At 45.1% G+C, this 18,641-nt stretch overlaps 1 protein-coding gene across 9 annotated transcripts in view; it reads right to left on the bottom strand.

Annotated features, from left to right (window-relative positions):
* Positions 1-18,641, bottom strand: part of LOC126481357 (serine/threonine-protein kinase MARK2-like) — a 303,564-nt gene that overhangs the window by 128,269 nt on the left and 156,654 nt on the right. For all 9 annotated transcript variants that reach the window (XM_050105112.1, XM_050105094.1, XM_050105085.1 and 6 more), the window contains 2 exons: positions 13,931-13,979; positions 9,999-10,135 (listed from right to left, as the gene is read on the bottom strand). In XM_050105112.1, coding sequence (XP_049961069.1) covers positions 9,999-10,135; positions 13,931-13,979 — 186 coding nt within the window. The remainder of the gene's footprint in view (positions 1-9,998; positions 10,136-13,930; positions 13,980-18,641) is intronic.

Here is an 18,641-nt window from a genome sequence, read left to right on the forward strand (position 1 = left end):
AAGGCTATTCTGTGTTATTTTATGAGCAATGCACATTTTTAACATGACCATATATTAAGAGCTAACAGTCACAATTTTGTCTAGCTTAATTTAACAATCCGTTACATACTACCTCTAAACATACAAACTCTACACGCCAAAAGGGAGAAACAAGCAGGTCAGATGAAAAAAGAGGGGGGGGGGGGGGGGTGTACCAAACCCCCATGCACTTCATACTAATGCAGGAGAGTTACATTTCATTTTGATTATCACTATCATCAGCTTCCAAACAACCCACATTTATGTTTCCCTTTGCCTCTACACGAATGTGCCCATATTCAGTTAAAAGTGTTCTGGATATGGTGTCTTACATTCTTGATGATTTTTGTTATATGGGCATTAAGCTGTGGTCTTCACATGGCCTGTTCACAGAAACATATTCTTGACCACAATGTACTGCCCAGATAACGAAAGTCATCAACAATGTAAATACTGACTGTGAAAGCCTGCACTGAATGATGTTTTTTGTTGTAAAAGTCTTCACAGGTTTGCCACCAGATCAAGTTGTGCAAATTCTACAATATTTCCTCTGTCAAAAATCACTGAGTGGCTCTTCTGCAGGTGCACTGTACACTGTGTCAACTAACAGTGTTACTCACTAAAGACCGTACCAGACCAATGTTATGACAGGTCTGTTATCGAAAAATCTTAATTTCCACATTGTGATTTAATAGCAGCCAATGCAGGGTTCCAGGCTATGCTCAGTCGAAATCTCACATCCCTGTTGAGAGTATCAGCTGTACGGATATGTATTGCTTCCTTAATGTTCTTTGTTGCGCTGAATCTGTTCCATTTGTTTGGATCCCAAATCTGATGTAGGTTAACATGGACCCTCTGTGTTTGTCTTACTGTCCATACTGCTAACAACCAGGGGATATATCCTCTCAGAAACCATGTACTCTAAAAGTTCATAAATCCTACTGACTGAGATACAGATACTAAATCTCCATGGAATAAGGCTTATAGCCTGTCAGAAATCGACCACATCCCAATCAAGTTGACATGATGGGGAAAAAAAATAATTTACTCCGCATTCCTTATTAATATAACTTCCCATTATTTCTGCCCAGTATTCACATGCCAATTTGTAAGTTTTCATTTGTTCTCTTGTGTTTTTTTTTTTCAATCAGGTTTTACAGTCTACTCATCTTTGGGTAGCCTACTGGCACCAGCCCTATATGTGGCAGTAACATCTATTGGTGTATGTTACAAGAACCCCACACAGTGCTTCAACCAACATGATGCTGAATGCCCCTGGCAGTATTAGCAATAAGCTCTTCTGGCCACACCTTTCAGTGTGCCTGTTAGTTGCAAGGGCATGTCTGTGCCCAACTGTAAAGCACAATACTGTTTCACACAATGCACTGTGGGCATGTTCTAATTAACATCAGTACATTTCCTGCTGTGCTGAGTCTTTTTTTCTGTTTTTCCCTGCAGTGCCAAGTCTTTTCCCTGCAGTGCCCAGTCTTTTCCCTGCAGTGCCCAGTCTTTTCCCTGCAGTGCCCAGTCTTTTCCCTGCAGTGCCCAGTCTTTTCCCTGCAGTGCCCAGTCTTTTTTCTGCAGTGCCCAGTCTTTTTTCTGCAGTGCCCAGTCTTTTTTCTGCAGTGCCCAGTCTTTTTTCTGCAGTGCCCAGTCTTTTTTCTGCAGTGCCCAGTCTTTTTTCTGCAGTGCCCAGTCTTTTTTCTGCAGTGCCCAGTCTTTTTTCTGCAGTGCCCAGTCTTTTTTCTGCAGTGCCCAGTCTTTTTTCTGCAGTGCCCAGTCTTTTTTCTGCAGTGCCCAGTCTTTTTTCTGCAGTGCCCAGTCTTTTTTCTGCAGTGCCCAGTCTTTTTTCTGCAGTGCCCAGTCTTTTTTCTGCAGAGCCCAGTCTTTTTTCTGCAGAGCCCAGTCTTTTTTCTGCAGAGCCCAGTCTTTTTTCTGCAGTGCCCACTGCCCGGGAGTCTTTTTTCTTCGTTTTTCTGCAGTGCTCTTTTTTCTTCAGTGCGGAGTCTTTTTTTCTGCAGTGCTGAGTCTCGCAATTTTAATTTTTAGCTTTAGAGTTTTTCTCATTATAATATAAATATACTCATCAAAACTTTACCTTGCATCATGGTGTAAGTATTTTGTTACTTATCTCTTTTGACATTTATGTTGTTTATTTTGATTGAAAGGGTTTTAGAGAGGGTACTTTACAGCATTATGTACATTGTCTCATTCATTGTGATGAGTATCGTACTCGCAAAGTGCCATATTCTCTTCTGTATTATTTGCTTTTCACTCTCAGTCTTCTGTTGCTATGACAACAGCCAGATCATTTGAATATGCTATGATTGTGACAGCATGTTCATCCTAGCCATTAGACGTAATAGGGATTCAGTCACAATATCCAAGAAGGTGGAACCTTAATTTTAATCTTGCAAGCCCCTCTTTTTAGTTTTCTTAATTAGTTTGATACTACCCACATGGCATTCTGCTAATCTACTTCTACAATAACTTTAACAAAATGAGGTTTAAGTAACCATATTTCTTGGATAAGTTTAAATAGAGCCAAACCATCCAGCGATAATCACAGCTGCCTAAATTAGTACTGCTATTACAGTCTTCAAGTATTTTGCTCAATGCTGGAAATTACAGTATTTCATTGATAATGTCATCTATGATTCTTTTCCTAGCTAAGGTCAAACAGATGTGGGTAGAGGTTATAATATTTTCAATGGATCTACAAGATGTTACACAGCAATATTCTATAGACTTACACATAACTATTTAATAGGTGAATTGAGCTGTACATTTCTGTGTAGGCTCGGCTTTATTAAAGGACTTCTTCATTACACAAAGAACAGTGAGCTTGATATCGCATGCAGCCAAATTCTGGCCGAGGCCGCTCAACAGAAGGCTATATGGAAAGCTGAATTGCTTAATAGGAGATGAACAATTTGCTTTCAGGTGAGGAGTGGGAACTAGAGATGCCACTGGGCTACTGAGAGTGATAGGGGAGAGGTACATGGAGAAGAAAAGGAAGGTGTATGTTGTGTTCATTGATCTTGAGAAGGCTTTTGACTGCATCAGATGGGACAAACTGATGGAAATCCTAAGGAAACATGGAGTTGACTGGAGGGATTGACAGCTAATTAGAAATTTATATTTGAACCAAAGAGCAAGAGCAAAAATAGGAGGTGTGATGAGTGAAGAAACTTAACTGGGAAGAGGCGTAACACAAGGTGGTTGTTTATCACCAACAATGTTCAATATCTATCTGGAGGAAATTATTAATGAAAGTTTTGATGGAAGAAGAGGAGTCTGTATAGGGTGTTGGAAAGTGGAGTGTATAAGATTTGCAGACGGCATGGTTGTGATGGCAGAGTGTGCAAGAGAGATGGAACAAATGTTAGATGATCCAAACACAAAATTAGAAGAATATGGAATGAAAATTAACAAGAAGAAAATGAAAAGCTACATAACTGGAGGAAAGGGGAGAAAATGCCGTATGAAAATAGGGGGAGATGAAACACAGCAAGTGAATAACTTCAATTACTTGGGAAGTGTCATAATGGATGATACGTATTGCTCAACAGAAATTAGGAAAAGAATTGCAATGGCAAAAGAAGGATTCAAGAAGAAGCAGAAATTACTTTGTGGACCACTAAACAAAGATCTGAGGAAAAGATTTGCCAAATGTTACCTATGGAGCGTTGCACTATATGGTGAAGAGACCGGGACATTGTGGAAGGAAGAGGAAAGAAGATTGGAGGCACTAGAGATGTGGATATGGAGAAGAATGGAAAAAATGAAATGGGAAGACTGAGTAAGGAGTGAAGTAGTTTTAAGAGGAGTTGAAGAAGAAAGAAACATGCTGAAAGTCATCAGAAAAAGAAAATGGAATTGGACTGGACATTGTTTGAGGAAGGACTGATTATTGAAGGAAGGAATAGAAGGAATGGTGGAGAGAAAAAAGGGAAGAGGAAAAAGAAGGTATCAAATTCTGGACAATATTGAAAGAGACAAATATTCAGAAATGAAAAGACTGGCCAATGACTAACCAAAGTGGAAGAGGCTTAACCCACGACACGACCTGCCATAAGACAGAATACCATACTAATACTCTTCATCACAACAGTACTTTCCACTTTCCAGGCTGGTTACACCTTTCCCATCCATGAGAATTCATACCATATTTCTGTTAATCTACATCTACATTTATACTCTGCAAGCCACCCAACGGTGTGTGGCGGAGGGCACTTAATGTGCCACTGTCATTACCTCCCTTTCGTGTTCCAGCTACGTAGGGTTCGTGGGAAGAACGACTGACGGAAAGCCTCCGTGTGTGCTCGAATCTCTCTAATTTTACACACGTGATCTCCTTGGGAGGTATAAGTAGGGGGAAGCTAATATATTCGATACCTCATCCAAAAACACACCCTCTGATGCAGGGCACCTCTCTTGAAGAGTCTGCCACTTGAGTTTGCTAAACATCTCCATAACGCTATCATGCTTACCAAATAACCCTGTGATGAAACACGCCGCTCTCCTTTGGACCTTCTCTATCTCCTCTGTCAACCTGACCTGTTACAGATCCCACACTGATGAGCAATACTCAAGTATAGGTCGAACGAGTGTTTTGTAAGCCATCTCCTTTGTTGATGGACTATATTTTCTAAGGACTCTCCCAATGAATCTCAACCTGGAACCTACCTTACCACCAATTAATTTTATATGGTCGTTCCACTTCAAATCGTTCTGTACGCGTACTCCCAGATATTTTACAGAAGTAACTGCTACCAGTGTTTGTTCCGCTATCATATAATCACACATTCCATAGACTTTTACTTTGTTTATCAGGCGACAGTGCGAAACTGCATCGAACACCTTCCGGAAGTCAAGGAAAATGGCATCTACTTGGGAGCCTGTATCTAATATTTTCCGGGTCTCATGAACAAATAAAGTGAGTTGGGTCTCTCATGACCGCTGCTTCCAGAATCCATGTTGATTCCTACAGAGTGGATTCTGGGTTTCCAAAAATGACACGATACTCGAGCAAAAAACATGTTCTAAAATTCTACAACAGATTGATGTCAGAGATATAGGCCTACAGTTTTGTGCATCTGCGTGACGACCCTTCTTGAAAACTGGAACTACCTGTGCTCTTTTCCAATCGTGTGGAACCTTCTGTTCCTCTAGAGATTTGCGGTACACGACTGTTAGAAGGGGGGCAAGTTATTTGGTGTACTCTGTGTAGAATTGCATTGGTATCCCGTCAGGTCCAGTGGACTTTCCTCTGTTGAGTGATTCCAGTTGCTTTTCTATTCCTTGGACACTTATTTCGATGTCAGCCATTTTTTCGTTTGTGCGAGGATTTAGAGAAGGAACTGCAGTGCGGTCTTCCTCTGTGAAATAGCTTTGGAAAAAGGTGTTTAATATTTCCGCTTTACGCGTGTCATCCTCTGTTTCAATGCCATCATCATCCCGGAGTGTCTGGATATGCTGTTTCGAACCACTTACTGATTTAACGTAAGACCAGAACTTCCTAGGATTTTCTGTCAAGTCGGTACATAGAATTTTACTTTCGAATTCACTGAACGCTTCAAGCATAGCCCTCCTTACACTAACTTTGACATCGTTTAGCTTCTGTTTGTCTGAGAGGTTTTGGCTGCATTTAAATTTGCAGTGAAGCTCTCTTTGCTTTCACAGTAGTTTCCTAACTTTGTTGTTGAAACACGGTAGGTTTTTCCCATCCCTCACAGTTTTACTTGGCACGTACCTGTCTAAAACGCATTTTACGATTGCCTTGAACTTTTTCCATAAACACTCAACATTGTCAGTGTCGGAACAGAAATTTTCGTTTTGATCTGTTAGGTAGTCTGAAATCTGCCTCCTATTACTCTTGCTAAACAGATAAACCTCCCTACCTTTTTTTATATTCCTATTTACTTCCATATTCAGGTGATCTGTGGTATTACTCCATTCAATACTTCTTAGCAAGTATCATTTCCACCAAAGTTTTTCTTTTCTTCCTCTCATGCATATGGACAAGTGAAATATCTGCTGTGCATCTGTGCCTAGTAATCTGTTAGGATCAACTTATTAAATTTGTTATCATCCAGTAGTTTATGCTGCACAAAGCCTGTCTTGAGACTCCATCATCTTAACATCACACCCTATGTGCATGTTGCTTCTTAAGTCAACTGTAACCCAATTTTGTTACTGTGTAGTTGGCTGTTGTTTATGTTCGCCTTCTGTAATTAACCTTTACTTTATGCTGCCACTGCGTCTGGCTGCTGGTAACTGTTCAGACAACCGGTACAGAGCTTGAGTTGCCCACAATGGGCTGTTACCATATTTACTCCAATCTAAGCTGCACTTTTTTCCGGTTTTTGCAATCCAAAAAACTGCCTGCAGCTTAGAATCGAGTGCAAAGTAAGCGGAAGTTCTGTAAAATGTTGGTAGGTGCCACCACGACTAACTTCTGCCATTGAATATATGTAGCGCTACACAGGCATGTTCTGCAGGCACAAAGATAAATACTGGCGCCAAAACCTGTGTATCAGTAAATAAATTTAAAAAAGGTGGAAGATGAGCTTCTTTCTCCTCCCCGAGTTTCGCCCACTGCATTTTCATACATTATCCAACGAAGTAAATACAAATTCCGTATTGTTCATCTTCGAATGTAACAGCATTTCAATGTACTACGAAAATCCAAGTGGCAAGACTGTTTGGGATGTTTCTCAATATGGCGAACTCTACATTCTGAATTTCCTACCTGTGAGAAGAGATGGTTGCTAATAGGAACTTTTATGAATTGTGAATCACATGCGGTGTTCTCTTCACTATAAGAATAATATAAACATTTTGCAATGTATTCTTTCGTGTTTGCTGCTATCTCATTTAAATCTTGTCTGCCTAATAAACTATGAAACTAGAGTGAGACAACAGCAAACGCGGAAGAATATACATATGCCATGTTTATATTATTCTTATGCCTAGTAGTGATACAGTCAGAAATGAAGCACGGCAGCTGCCTAGATTTTTAAATCTAAGATGCCTCTAATTTTTGTGCAGAATGTAATGTACTAAAGAGGAGTCTGCAAAGATTTTCAAACGGAGAAAAATTTTCAATAAACTCTCGTTCAGAACATCTTATATCATACGCAGTCTATTATTTGGTTCTTGTTGATCATTATCAAAGAAAGCAGCAGAGTAAGTAACAACAAACAGCAGTCTCTTGTCATTGTTTCGCTAATGAGACGATTCCTCTCTCTCTCTCTCTCTCTCTCTCTCTCTCTCTCTCTCTCTCTCTCTTTTTTTTTTTTTTTTTTAAATTGTAAGCGGCGACTGGCTGTAAACACTCATTATCAGATTGCGACAAACAATGCATGACACAGTACAGTAATGCATTTTCAGCTTCAAGTGACGTAAACACCTATAACCGAGAGAATGGCACTTATCAGATCAAAGAAAAATAAGTAATCAATTTAAACCAGACGAAGCATGTGAAAAAGGAAGGGTACCCTTATAAATAGGGACGGAGCGCCTGACACATAGCAATGGCTACCTGGTAAAGCTTAACTGCCAAGCTGACGACTCGAACCAAACTACTGTAGCTGTATCGTCATTCATTAGACCTAAATTGTCTCTCATATTAAAATAGACCAACTTTGTTTCGATTTGGAGATGCGGTCTAAAACGTTTCTCTCCCCTTGAATTTCAAGTCTCAAATTTTATGTGCGGCTTAGATTCGGGAATTTTTTTCCCCCTTGATTTCGAGTCTCATTTTTCAGGTGTGGCTTAGATTCGAGTGCGGCTTTGATTCGAATAAATACGGTATACGGTACGTGTATGCCATGTAGGTATCCAGTTGTTCTGTAACTGTGGGAATTTCTGCACTTACTACAGTTTCTGGTAATGAATTTCGTTCTAAAATATTCATGAAATGCATCTATCCATGCTTCCACTCATTGTAAAATCTTTCAAAGTTTAGGGTTTCAGATCTTCTGGTACATAAGGTTTTTAGTAGGTCACATGGTTCCCTGGGGTTTGTTGGTACATTTTTGTTCTGAGAATCATTCTGTCAGTGTGTTGTTTTGTAGGATAGCATACTATATCTGGATGGCTTAACCTGATTACATCATTTTGTTCCAATGCACATAAGGTAATATGGGTTTCTATATTACTGTGATTAACTGCATGCTATTGTGACAGTGATGTTGACACCTTTGTCAATTCTTTTCGTATTAGTGACTGCTTTGTTGTATGTAAATTATTCATCACTGTTGACATGCTGGTGGAGTTTGTTGAGTCAGGTGCAACATCAGGTAACACATTATCCTGTTTCAAAAAGACCCAATTGAAGATCGCTGGTTTAAAATTTGCCCTGTTTTTTGAAAATGTTTTTCACACAAATAGGTACTACCAAATACAGAGATCAAACTTGGGGCATCTGATCTCAACTCACCATATTCATCAACTGGTAGACATTTATAGAACATATTCTCACAATGCAGATTAATTACGTCCATCTGAACGTCAGGTGGAAGTTTCTCAATGGTACAGCCAAACGTATTTTAAAATATAGAAATGTCTTCTGCATTTCCATCAAGACCTGAGAGCATGGGGAATGTGTCCGTACCACACACATTATTACAGTTGTGACAGCATAAACTGTTTCCTCTACAAGTTATACTTTGTTAATGTTTTCTCAACTACTTTGAAAATATTTTAATCTGTAGTTATTCCACACAGACTACTCTAAGAAGCTAACTATTCAGTCACTTTGAAGTCAGCACTGAGTCCTCGAATAAATAGCAGCAACTGTACAGTATCTATGAGCCTTGTTAAGTAATTGGTTACCAATGTTGCTGCCAATATCCTCAACTCTTAAAGCAACTGTTCTCAAGGAAAGATTGATAGAATTAAACAAATCTATTTTCTCAGGACACATTTCTTCAGGTGCTACAATCAGACATTATTTAAGTAACTCACTATCAGTAAATAGTTTCCCGTCCTTGGTTAACAATGAGCAATTTGTAAACTTATTTTAGTTGCAGCCACAGTTTCATTTTTCAATCTTCCCAGTGAATTGGAAAGGAAACACTGTGGCAAATGTTTAGTCTGGTAATGCCAGAGCACATAACACACTTTTTGTACAGCTGTAGTGTCACTACACAATAGGAACAATCCTTTCCCATCTAATTCAGTGACAAAATAATTTTAAGCCCACTCTACCTTAAAATAATGATGTTCAAAGTCAGCTTTTCTCTCCTTTTGTAGTTCTGATAGCAACGCGATGGAAAACAGTTGTTTTATAAATGAGAACAAAATATTGCAAAACAGTGATACATGTGGCACCGGTAATAGTATCAACTTAAAATTGCGTGCCATCACAGTGGCAGTGTAGATGCCCGGCTTCCTCAGCAAGCTTCCTGTACACAGAAGCACCATACACTTTTTTTTTTTTTTTTTGCACCATTTTCCAGGTCAACCATCAGAGTGTGTTGCTAGTCAACAGCAATACATAGCCAAAACCGAAAGATTATTCCAATTCAGCTGACATCTTACTTTCACATAATTTGCAAGTTTCATTCAGTAGTATTATCCAACTTTAAATTTTTTAAGAATTTAGAAATGTAAAAAATTCTTAGGTTGCAGGCAGTGGGCCAGATTTGGCACCCAGGTCATAGTTTGCTGATGCCTGCTCTAGATCTACATCAACATCACAGTCCACAAGCCACCTAATGGTATGTGGCTGAGGATAGTGCCACTAACTGAACACCCAACTGAGTAGTATTTGTGCACTTACGAACACGGAACGGTTATTTCATGTTTGAGACCAGTATAGATACTCTGATCAGTTAATATGTATACTGTAAATGTTAGGTTAGTCCTATTACTGAAAAAACTCCAATAAACGAAAATTAAAGAAAACTCAATAACAGAAACATACCTATGCATACTTAAATTTTTATATATCTAATAATAGTACATTTTACCTGTCTAAATTTGGCTCTGGCTTCTTTTTCTTTCATCCTACCATGCAGGACCAAATAGTCAAAAACTTCCCCTCCACTTGCATATTCCATCACTAAGTACAGAGTCTTTTCGGTTTCAATCACTTGAAACAATTTTACTGTAAATGAATAAAAATTCATAAAAATCCATTACACAACAAATTTCTTTAAATAAACTGGAGTACACTAATTTAACAGAGTAAATTTACAAATTCTGTGCTGGAAAAAACATTCCAACAGCAAAAGAATTCTTTTACACACAGACACCAACCACAATAGGACACACAAGCAGTTGCCTTATCTGCCTTGCCCATCTGGATGCACATCCTGTCTTTTAAAGAATATTCCATTACTCTAGGAAACCATCAACTAACTTAATGAGACCAAGAAGCCAGTGTAAAAGTTCTCATCAACATAAAAGAAGTAATGTTTTCAAATTCAATTACCCATTAATTGTAAATTAAATAAAGATAGGAAAGACATGAAAATCAGACCAAAACTGATGGAGGACTATAGCCGAGTCATCAAAAGAAAATTCTTGACCACTTCAAACGGCAAAGTGCAATGGTTGACGTAGATGCATGCAGCAGCAATGCCAAGCCAACTGTAACTGTCAGAGACCTTCTAATGATGACTCTACTATATCCATGTTGAAAGGAAGTGGGGAAGGAAGTAAGTTGTTCGCCCTTGATAGAGGAATCAAACTGACTCTGAAAAAAATTATAAATAAAAGAATTAAAAATATGGAATTAAACATTAACATTTGCCCTACATGTTTACTACTATTACAAGGACTCAAATACTGTTAATTATGTATCACAGGAATTAACACTTCAAAATGAGGTGTCGTCATTAAGTGCTGGAGGTATCAAATGTCAAAAGTGTAACAAATGAAGCTGTGTGGAACAAATGGGAATTAAACTGTATCTGAGGAATAAAGGATAGTGTGTTGATAAACACTGATTGGTAAATTTCAAGGCATGAAAGCATGCTCAAATTAGTTCTGAAAAGAGTACCAAAGCAAGAACTGCAAAGTAAGGCTCAATGAGAAATAGCCTTAACAACTGACGATGCAGTAAATCTATTACAACCAAAGAATGACTCACAGCAAGACATCCCCATCATGAACTTTTATCACCACAGAAGAAAGTAGGAACTGTGTTGCAGGGTTCAATAATCAAATTTGCTTCAAAGTCTGTCAACAAAGTACAGGGTGTCCCTTTCGAACCCGCACATTTCTAAGATCCAGGGGAGAAAAAATTACAGTAGATATAAAAATGAAATTGCACTATAGTTTCTTGCCGTGTTATTTGTAACATGTTCTCTGTCACTGTCACAATCGATCAGCGGTGCGATGTAGTAACACAGGAATATCTTCAACATTTGTAGCACACATGAGGTCCTTCTTGAGTCCCCGCAACAAGAAATCCATCAGGGTAATGTTGGGGGAATGAGATGCTCAGACAAATGTGTCCTCCATGTCCGATCCAGGGATTGGGTGATTTCGTATCTTGGAGCTAATGAACAGCCACGGACCAATATGACAGAGCTCCATTTTGGTGAATAATGATGCCGGGTTGCAAGTCTTGTATCTAAGGGTACACAAACTGCTTGAACATGTCCTGATATGATGACCCATTCACTGTGTTTTCTGCAGAGAAGAATGGTCCAACTATCCTGTCGTGCATCAGCCCACACCAGACATTTAATTTAGGGTTATCACCAACATGTACAATGATAATGTGCAGATGTTGTTGACTCCAAAGTTGAACATTATGCTGATTAACCATTCCTGTAACATAAAAGACTGCCTCATCTCGGAATGAACGTCTTTCTAGGAAGATGGCATTTATTTCAATACGCTGCAGCAAATTATTGGCATGGTTTGTCATTTTGCATCAGAAGTTGCCGAATTTGCACTCTGTAAGTATACAAAGATGCTGGTACACAGCACAATGCAATGTTGCTTGGCATACATTCAGTTGCCTAGATGCCTATCAACCTGACTTACATGGGTTTCTGAGAAACACTTCTCCTCTAAAACATTCTGGCAGTACATGTCTTAGTGTTTCAGAACACTTCTAGTTGTCAGAAACTTATGATACCATTCCCTTACTGGTTTTACATAAGGTGAATAACAGTCACACAACCTACGGTAATTTCTTTACACAGTAATTGGCTACCTTGTTTCTGAAAACCACTTACTGCCTGTGTGCACAGCTGTGGAGTCCCCATTTTCACTTCACGTGATCATGCTGAACTCTGGTAACAACAGTCTGGACATGTGACATGGGAACATAAGTTCTTTGAGATTCTGTCGAATATGGTGCAATTTCATTATCAGGGTGTCTACGTAGACAAGAAAAAAAAATTCCCGGATTTTTCCCGGATTTCACGGTTAAAAACACAATTTCTCCCGGATGAAATTACATATAAAGCGGGTGAAAACACATCCGTGTTAAGTAACAATATACTTTCCCTCGGAGCTGTAAAACCTATCAGTCCTTTGAATCGTAAAGGTCTTATACCGGCGGAGGACGTCCCAGCACTTTAGGAAACGAAATCCAGGAAAAACAATGCGTTTGGAAAGTTGTTTGATGTGAGACAATATGCACAGAGTTTTTTTTCGTATTGCGAAAGTATATACACAAATTACAGCGCGGTAGCTTCCGAAACTCTAAAACAGAGATTGCATTGAGCGATGCACTTTTGTCAGCCAGTCATAGCTCATGTCACGTGATCTCGCTAGCGAATGACGGCAGTTATCCAGAGCACGAGGCCTACGAGAAAGACAGGCCGCGGCGTGTACGTTACGAAGGTAGGCCGAACTCGCTCAACTCGGCAAAATGCGTTTCTACAAAAGTAACGCATCTCAAGCCACTATTCGTAATATTTTCTGGTGATCTGTTAGAAATGTAAACAATTGTGACGTCACGCACATCGAATGCACGTTTGTTGTTACGGACGTACTGCATAATCTTCGACCTAAAGCCTTTGACACTTTTCGGTGTCGGCACTCTGGTCTGTACATTGTGTAAATTACCCATTTTCTATGCAACTAAACTTTTATTTTGGTGTTATTCTCTGATTATGTTTCATTGCTGCAGTATTATTCAGCAGTATTGGATTAAAGTTCTTTGTCAGCGTATCAGATCTTACACGTCAAACCTACAAAACTTTAACTGAAATCAAAAACAATGAAAAATCCTGGAATTCTAAAAAATTCCCGGTTTTTCCCGGATGAAAAAATTCCCGGGTTTTTCCCGGATCTCCCGGGCCGTATACACCCTGATTATCCTACCAACAGTATTTTTGTTTGTTTCCTCCTGGGCCTCTGAAATGTGGGAGGTTTCAACAGGACACACTGACATCTTTATTGCAACTAAAGGTGCTTCTGCCACTTATTAATACTTGTAGTAAGTTTTGCACGTTGTTCCCACATAAACAGGAGCAGAGACAAAGGTGTAATCAAACAGCAATGAACCACTGAAGTTACTGTGTAAAATATGGATCAACATACAACAAAAACTAACTTTACAGGTTACACATAACAGCAGTTCATGCTAAAGGGCAGTTCTGATAAAATAGAAGCAGTGTTTGGTATTGTATATGCCCGTGAAGAATCACTCTAAACTGTAGCTCAGATTATAAACTAGCATTCAAGTTGTTAACACACTAACATACATAATAGCAGTTCCGCCCCATTACATAAAACTGGTATTACATCTAAAGCAACTTTTCTGCGAATATTGAAGGAGTCAAATTTACAGTGATGCAAATCAGGAAATTTCCATGAAACAGTTCCTGGGTTCCTTCTGAATTACTTAAAAAGACAGACTTATAAGTCAATGTAAACATAATAGCACGCTCAAGTTTTGACAGTTATCATTAATAACAAATTTATGCATACCTACCTATGTTTGGATGGTCTAGCATTTTCATTATCCTAACCTCTCTGAATAACTGAAACATGAGAAAACCAATAAAAGTGTTGATAACAATGTGTATTACATGCAATGCTATTTAAAATAGGTGCAAACAAATAGAAATTACAAAGAAAAATTAAATGCATCCAATGTAAATATAGATAAATTATTAATTCATGAAAATTACAAATGAGAAAATAAGGCGAAAAGTTCCTTGGAAATTAAAAACCTCCTGAAGAATGAATTTCCACTCCACACATGACAAATCGAAGAAGAAATGCTGGAGTAAATGGCTGCAATGACAGGAGAGGCGGCCAAGCTGGAGTAATTGAATGTTAGGACAAGGAGAGGTGGTCAGGCTGGGGTAAGCGAATGTGAGGAGGGCTGAGCAGGCCAAGTTGGAGGGAACAGCTGGGAGGTAATGAGAGCAGCAACAGGGTGGCATGAAGGCAGTATCAAGGCAGAAGCGCAGCAGTGGCGCATTGAAAGGTGGTGGTAATATTGAGGAGAAAAAGGGTGCATGCAACGGCTGCTAGGAAGTGGGGAGCAGCTCGTGGTGGGGGGGCGGATTTCGGTGGTGCTGCTGCTGCTTAGTGGCAGCTACAGGACAGAGCCGAATGACCAAACGAAATGGGTGACAAGTGAGGAGAGGAAGGGTCGATGGGGACAACAAGGCAGAAAGTGTGGGAGGGGAGGGAAGAAGGGGGGGGGGGGGGAGAGTGGTGGTGACATTGCGGACAGGATTGGGTGCCCAGTGACTACAGTGTGGACTGAGGGGAATGCCGGGTGATGACAGTGCGGACAGGGTGGGGGGGGGGGGCAAAATGGCAATGGGTTGGAGAGGATGTGGGGGTGGATACATGGTGGTGGCGACAGGGCAGAGTGCGCGGCGCACACGGTGGCGGCGACAGGGTGAAGTGTGTGGCACACTGGTAGCTTTGGGTCGGGGCGCGGGGTGATGGCAGCAGGGTGTATATGCTGGCAAGCAAAAATATTCACAAATTTCCCAGTTGAAAATACGCTTTCTCCCAGGTGCAAACACAGTTTATCCAGGCGAGGATACACTTTCTCAGTGTGAAGTGGCTTTGTGCTTCCCCCTGGAATCGTAAAACCTGTCCCTGGCACTTTACGAAATGAATCAAAAAAAAAAAAAAGGATGTGTTTTGGAAAGATCTTTGATGCAGAGCAGATTTTCGTATTCCAAAAATATTATTCCACCAAACTCAAAACTCAGCACATTAGTTTCTGAATCACTGAAATAGAGATTGTGAGGCACTTCTGTCATTCAATCATTGCTCACGATACGTTATGTCGCCAGCAAATGACATCTTATACTCAGAGTATAGGACACTTTGAGTCAGCTAATACCAATATCACTGTTAAGTTCCACGAACACACAAATACTAAAGTTCCTTGTTTAAATTTATAAATGTATAGTGTACGTACAAGAAAAGCTATGCTTAAGCATATGATTTTTTTTTTTCGTATATTACCCCTTTGCAATATATCAAACACAAACATGCTGGTAAAATCTGAAATAATGGTACCAATGGGTGGTCTTCTGTGTCCAAAATTTTTCTAAGCGGGTGTACTCAAAGTGTTAAGGTTTGAATGAGAATCAAAAGCTTTGCGATTCAAGAAAACTCACTGCACAGCCTCACTCAAAACATAATTAATCTAGTGTAAAAAGGAAATTTATTTTGAAAGCAGTGCTTCTTAAACCACCATTCACAGTTTTTTTCCGCTACCTGTTAGAAATTTTTGGTCAGTTTGATTAGTTGCCAGAGAGCACTAAAAGAGAAAATTTACTTCGCTTGTGTAGCTATAATAATGTACAAAGTCCTTGCTTAGTCTTTGCTCCGCTCATACATCTTTCTTCCCTTTTCTGTTTGGAATTTCATATGTAATGGGGCTTCAGTGCAGCATGTTATTTGGAGGGGACAAATAGTCATTGTACATAGGGCAATTGTTTTATATATCGTATCTAGAAAAGGAATGCAAAATTAGAGAGCAGTCCTTGGCACAATATTCATTCCAAAATTAGACTCTGTAACTCAAAGTACCTTTAATGTTTTGCTATGTGGTAACCTCAACATATACTTTCTTATTTGTACACTGCAATACTGTTAGGTAGCATTTCCAATCAAGTTTACATCCACACAGCACTGCAAAAAGCTAGTAATAAGCTATACAAATTTCTTGCAAAAATAACAAAAAGTTGTTTGTATACAACGGAGAGGGGAGACGGGAGCCAGAGCGGGGCGGCGGCAGCGCGGAGACGGGAGCCAGAGCGGGGCGGCGGCAGCGCGGAGACGGGAGCCAGAGCGGGGCGGCGGCAGCGCGGAGACGGGAGCCAGAGCGGGGCGGCGGCAGCGCGGAGACGGGAGCCAGAGCGGGGCGGCGGCAGCGCGGAGACGGGAGCCAGAGCGGGGCGGCGGCAGCGCGGAGACGGGAGCCAGAGCGGGGCGGCGGCAGCGCGGAGACGGGAGCCAGAGCGGGGCGGCGGCAGCGCGGAGACGGGAGCCAGAGCGGGGCGGCGGCAGCGCGGAGACGGGAGCCAGAGCGGGGCGGCGGCAGCGCGGAGACGGGAGCCAGAGCGGGGCGGCGGCAGCGCGGAGACGGGAGCCAGAGCGGGGCGGCGGCAGCGCGGAGACGGGAGCCAGAGCGGGGCGGCGGCAGCGCGGAGACGGGAGCCAGAGCGGGGCGGCGGCAGCGCGGAGACGGGAGCCAGAGCGGGGCGGCGGCAGCGCGGAGACGGGAGCCAGAGCGGGGCGGCGGCAGCGCGGAGACGGGAGCCAGAGCGGGGCGGCGGCAGCGCGGAGACGGGAGCCAGAGCGGGGCGGCGGCAGCGCGGAGACGGGAGCCAGAGCGGGGCGGCGGCAGCGCGGAGACGGGAGCCAGAGCGGGGCGGCGGCAGCGCGGAGACGGGAGCCAGAGCGGGGCGGCGGCAGCGCGGAGACGGGAGCCAGAGCGGGGCGGCGGCAGCGCGGAGACGGGAGCCAGAGCGGGGCGGCGGCAGCGCGGAGACGGGAGCCAGAGCGGGGCGGCGGCAGCGCGGAGACGGGAGCCAGAGCGGGGCGGCGGCAGCGCGGAGACGGGAGCCAGAGCGGGGCGGCGGCAGCGCGGAGACGGGAGCCAGAGCGGGGCGGCGGCAGCGCGGAGACGGGAGCCAGAGCGGGGCGGCGGCAGCGCGGAGACGGGAGCCAGAGCGGGGCGGCGGCAGCGCGGAGACGGGAGCCAGAGCGGGGCGGCGGCAGCGCGGAGACGGGAGCCAGAGCGGGGCGGCGGCAGCGCGGAGACGGGAGCCAGAGCGGGGCGGCGGCAGCGCGGAGACGGGAGCCAGAGCGGGGCGGCGGCAGCGCGGAGACGGGAGCCAGAGCGGGGCGGCGGCAGCGCGGAGACGGGAGCCAGAGCGGGGCGGCGGCAGCGCGGAGACGGGAGCCAGAGCGGGGCGGCGGCAGCGCGGAGACGGGAGCCAGAGCGGGGCGGCGGCAGCGCGGAGACGGGAGCCAGAGCGGGGCGGCGGCAGCGCGGAGACGGGAGCCAGAGCGGGGCGGCGGCAGCGCGGAGACGGGAGCCAGAGCGGGGCGGCGGCAGCGCGGAGACGGGAGCCAGAGCGGGGCGGCGGCAGCGCGGAGACGGGAGCCAGAGCGGGGCGGCGGCAGCGCGGAGACGGGAGCCAGAGCGGGGCGGCGGCAGCGCGGAGACGGGAGCCAGAGCGGGGCGGCGGCAGCGCGGAGACGGGAGCCAGAGCGGGGCGGCGGCAGCGCGGAGACGGGAGCCAGAGCGGGGCGGCGGCAGCGCGGAGACGGGAGCCAGAGCGGGGCGGCGGCAGCGCGGAGACGGGAGCCAGAGCGGGGCGGCGGCAGCGCGGAGACGGGAGCCAGAGCGGGGCGGCGGCAGCGCGGAGACGGGAGCCAGAGCGGGGCGGCGGCAGCGCGGAGACGGGAGCCAGAGCGGGGCGGCGGCAGCGCGGAGACGGGAGCCAGAGCGGGGCGGCGGCAGCGCGGAGACGGGAGCCAGAGCGGGGCGGCGGCAGCGCGGAGACGGGAGCCAGAGCGGGGCGGCGGCAGCGCGGAGACGGGAGCCAGAGCGGGGCGGCGGCAGCGCGGAGACGGGAGCCAGAGCGGGGCGGCGGCAGCGCGGAGACGGGAGCCAGAGCGGGGCGGCGGCAGCGCGGAGACGGGAGCCAGAGCGGGGCGGCGGCAGCGCGGAGACGGGAGCCAGAGCGGGGCGGCGGCAGCGCGGAGACGGGAGCCAGAGCGGGGCGGCGGCAGCGCGGAGACGGGAGCCAGAGCGGGGCGGCGGCAGCGCGGAGACGGGAGCCAGAGCGGGGCGGCGGCAGCGCGGAGACGGGAGCCAGAGCGGGGCGGCGGCAGCGCGGAGACGGGAGCCAGAGCGGGGCGGCGGCAGCGCGGAGACGGGAGCCAGAGCGGGGCGGCGGCAGCGCGGAGACGGGAGCCAGAGCGGGGCGGCGGCAGCGCGGAGACGGGAGCCAGAGCGGGGCGGCGGCAGCGCGGAGACGGGAGCCAGAGCGGGGCGGCGGCAGCGCGGAGACGGGAGCCAGAGCGGGGCGGCGGCAGCGCGGAGACGGGAGCCAGAGCGGGGCGGCGGCAGCGCGGAGACGGGAGCCAGAGCGGGGCGGCGGCAGCGCGGAGACGGGAGCCAGAGCGGGGCGGCGGCAGCGCGGAGACGGGAG

This window comes from Schistocerca serialis, chromosome 1, assembly GCF_023864345.2.
Source record: "Schistocerca serialis cubense isolate TAMUIC-IGC-003099 chromosome 1, iqSchSeri2.2, whole genome shotgun sequence".
Lineage (NCBI taxonomy): Eukaryota > Metazoa > Arthropoda > Insecta > Orthoptera > Acrididae > Schistocerca > Schistocerca serialis.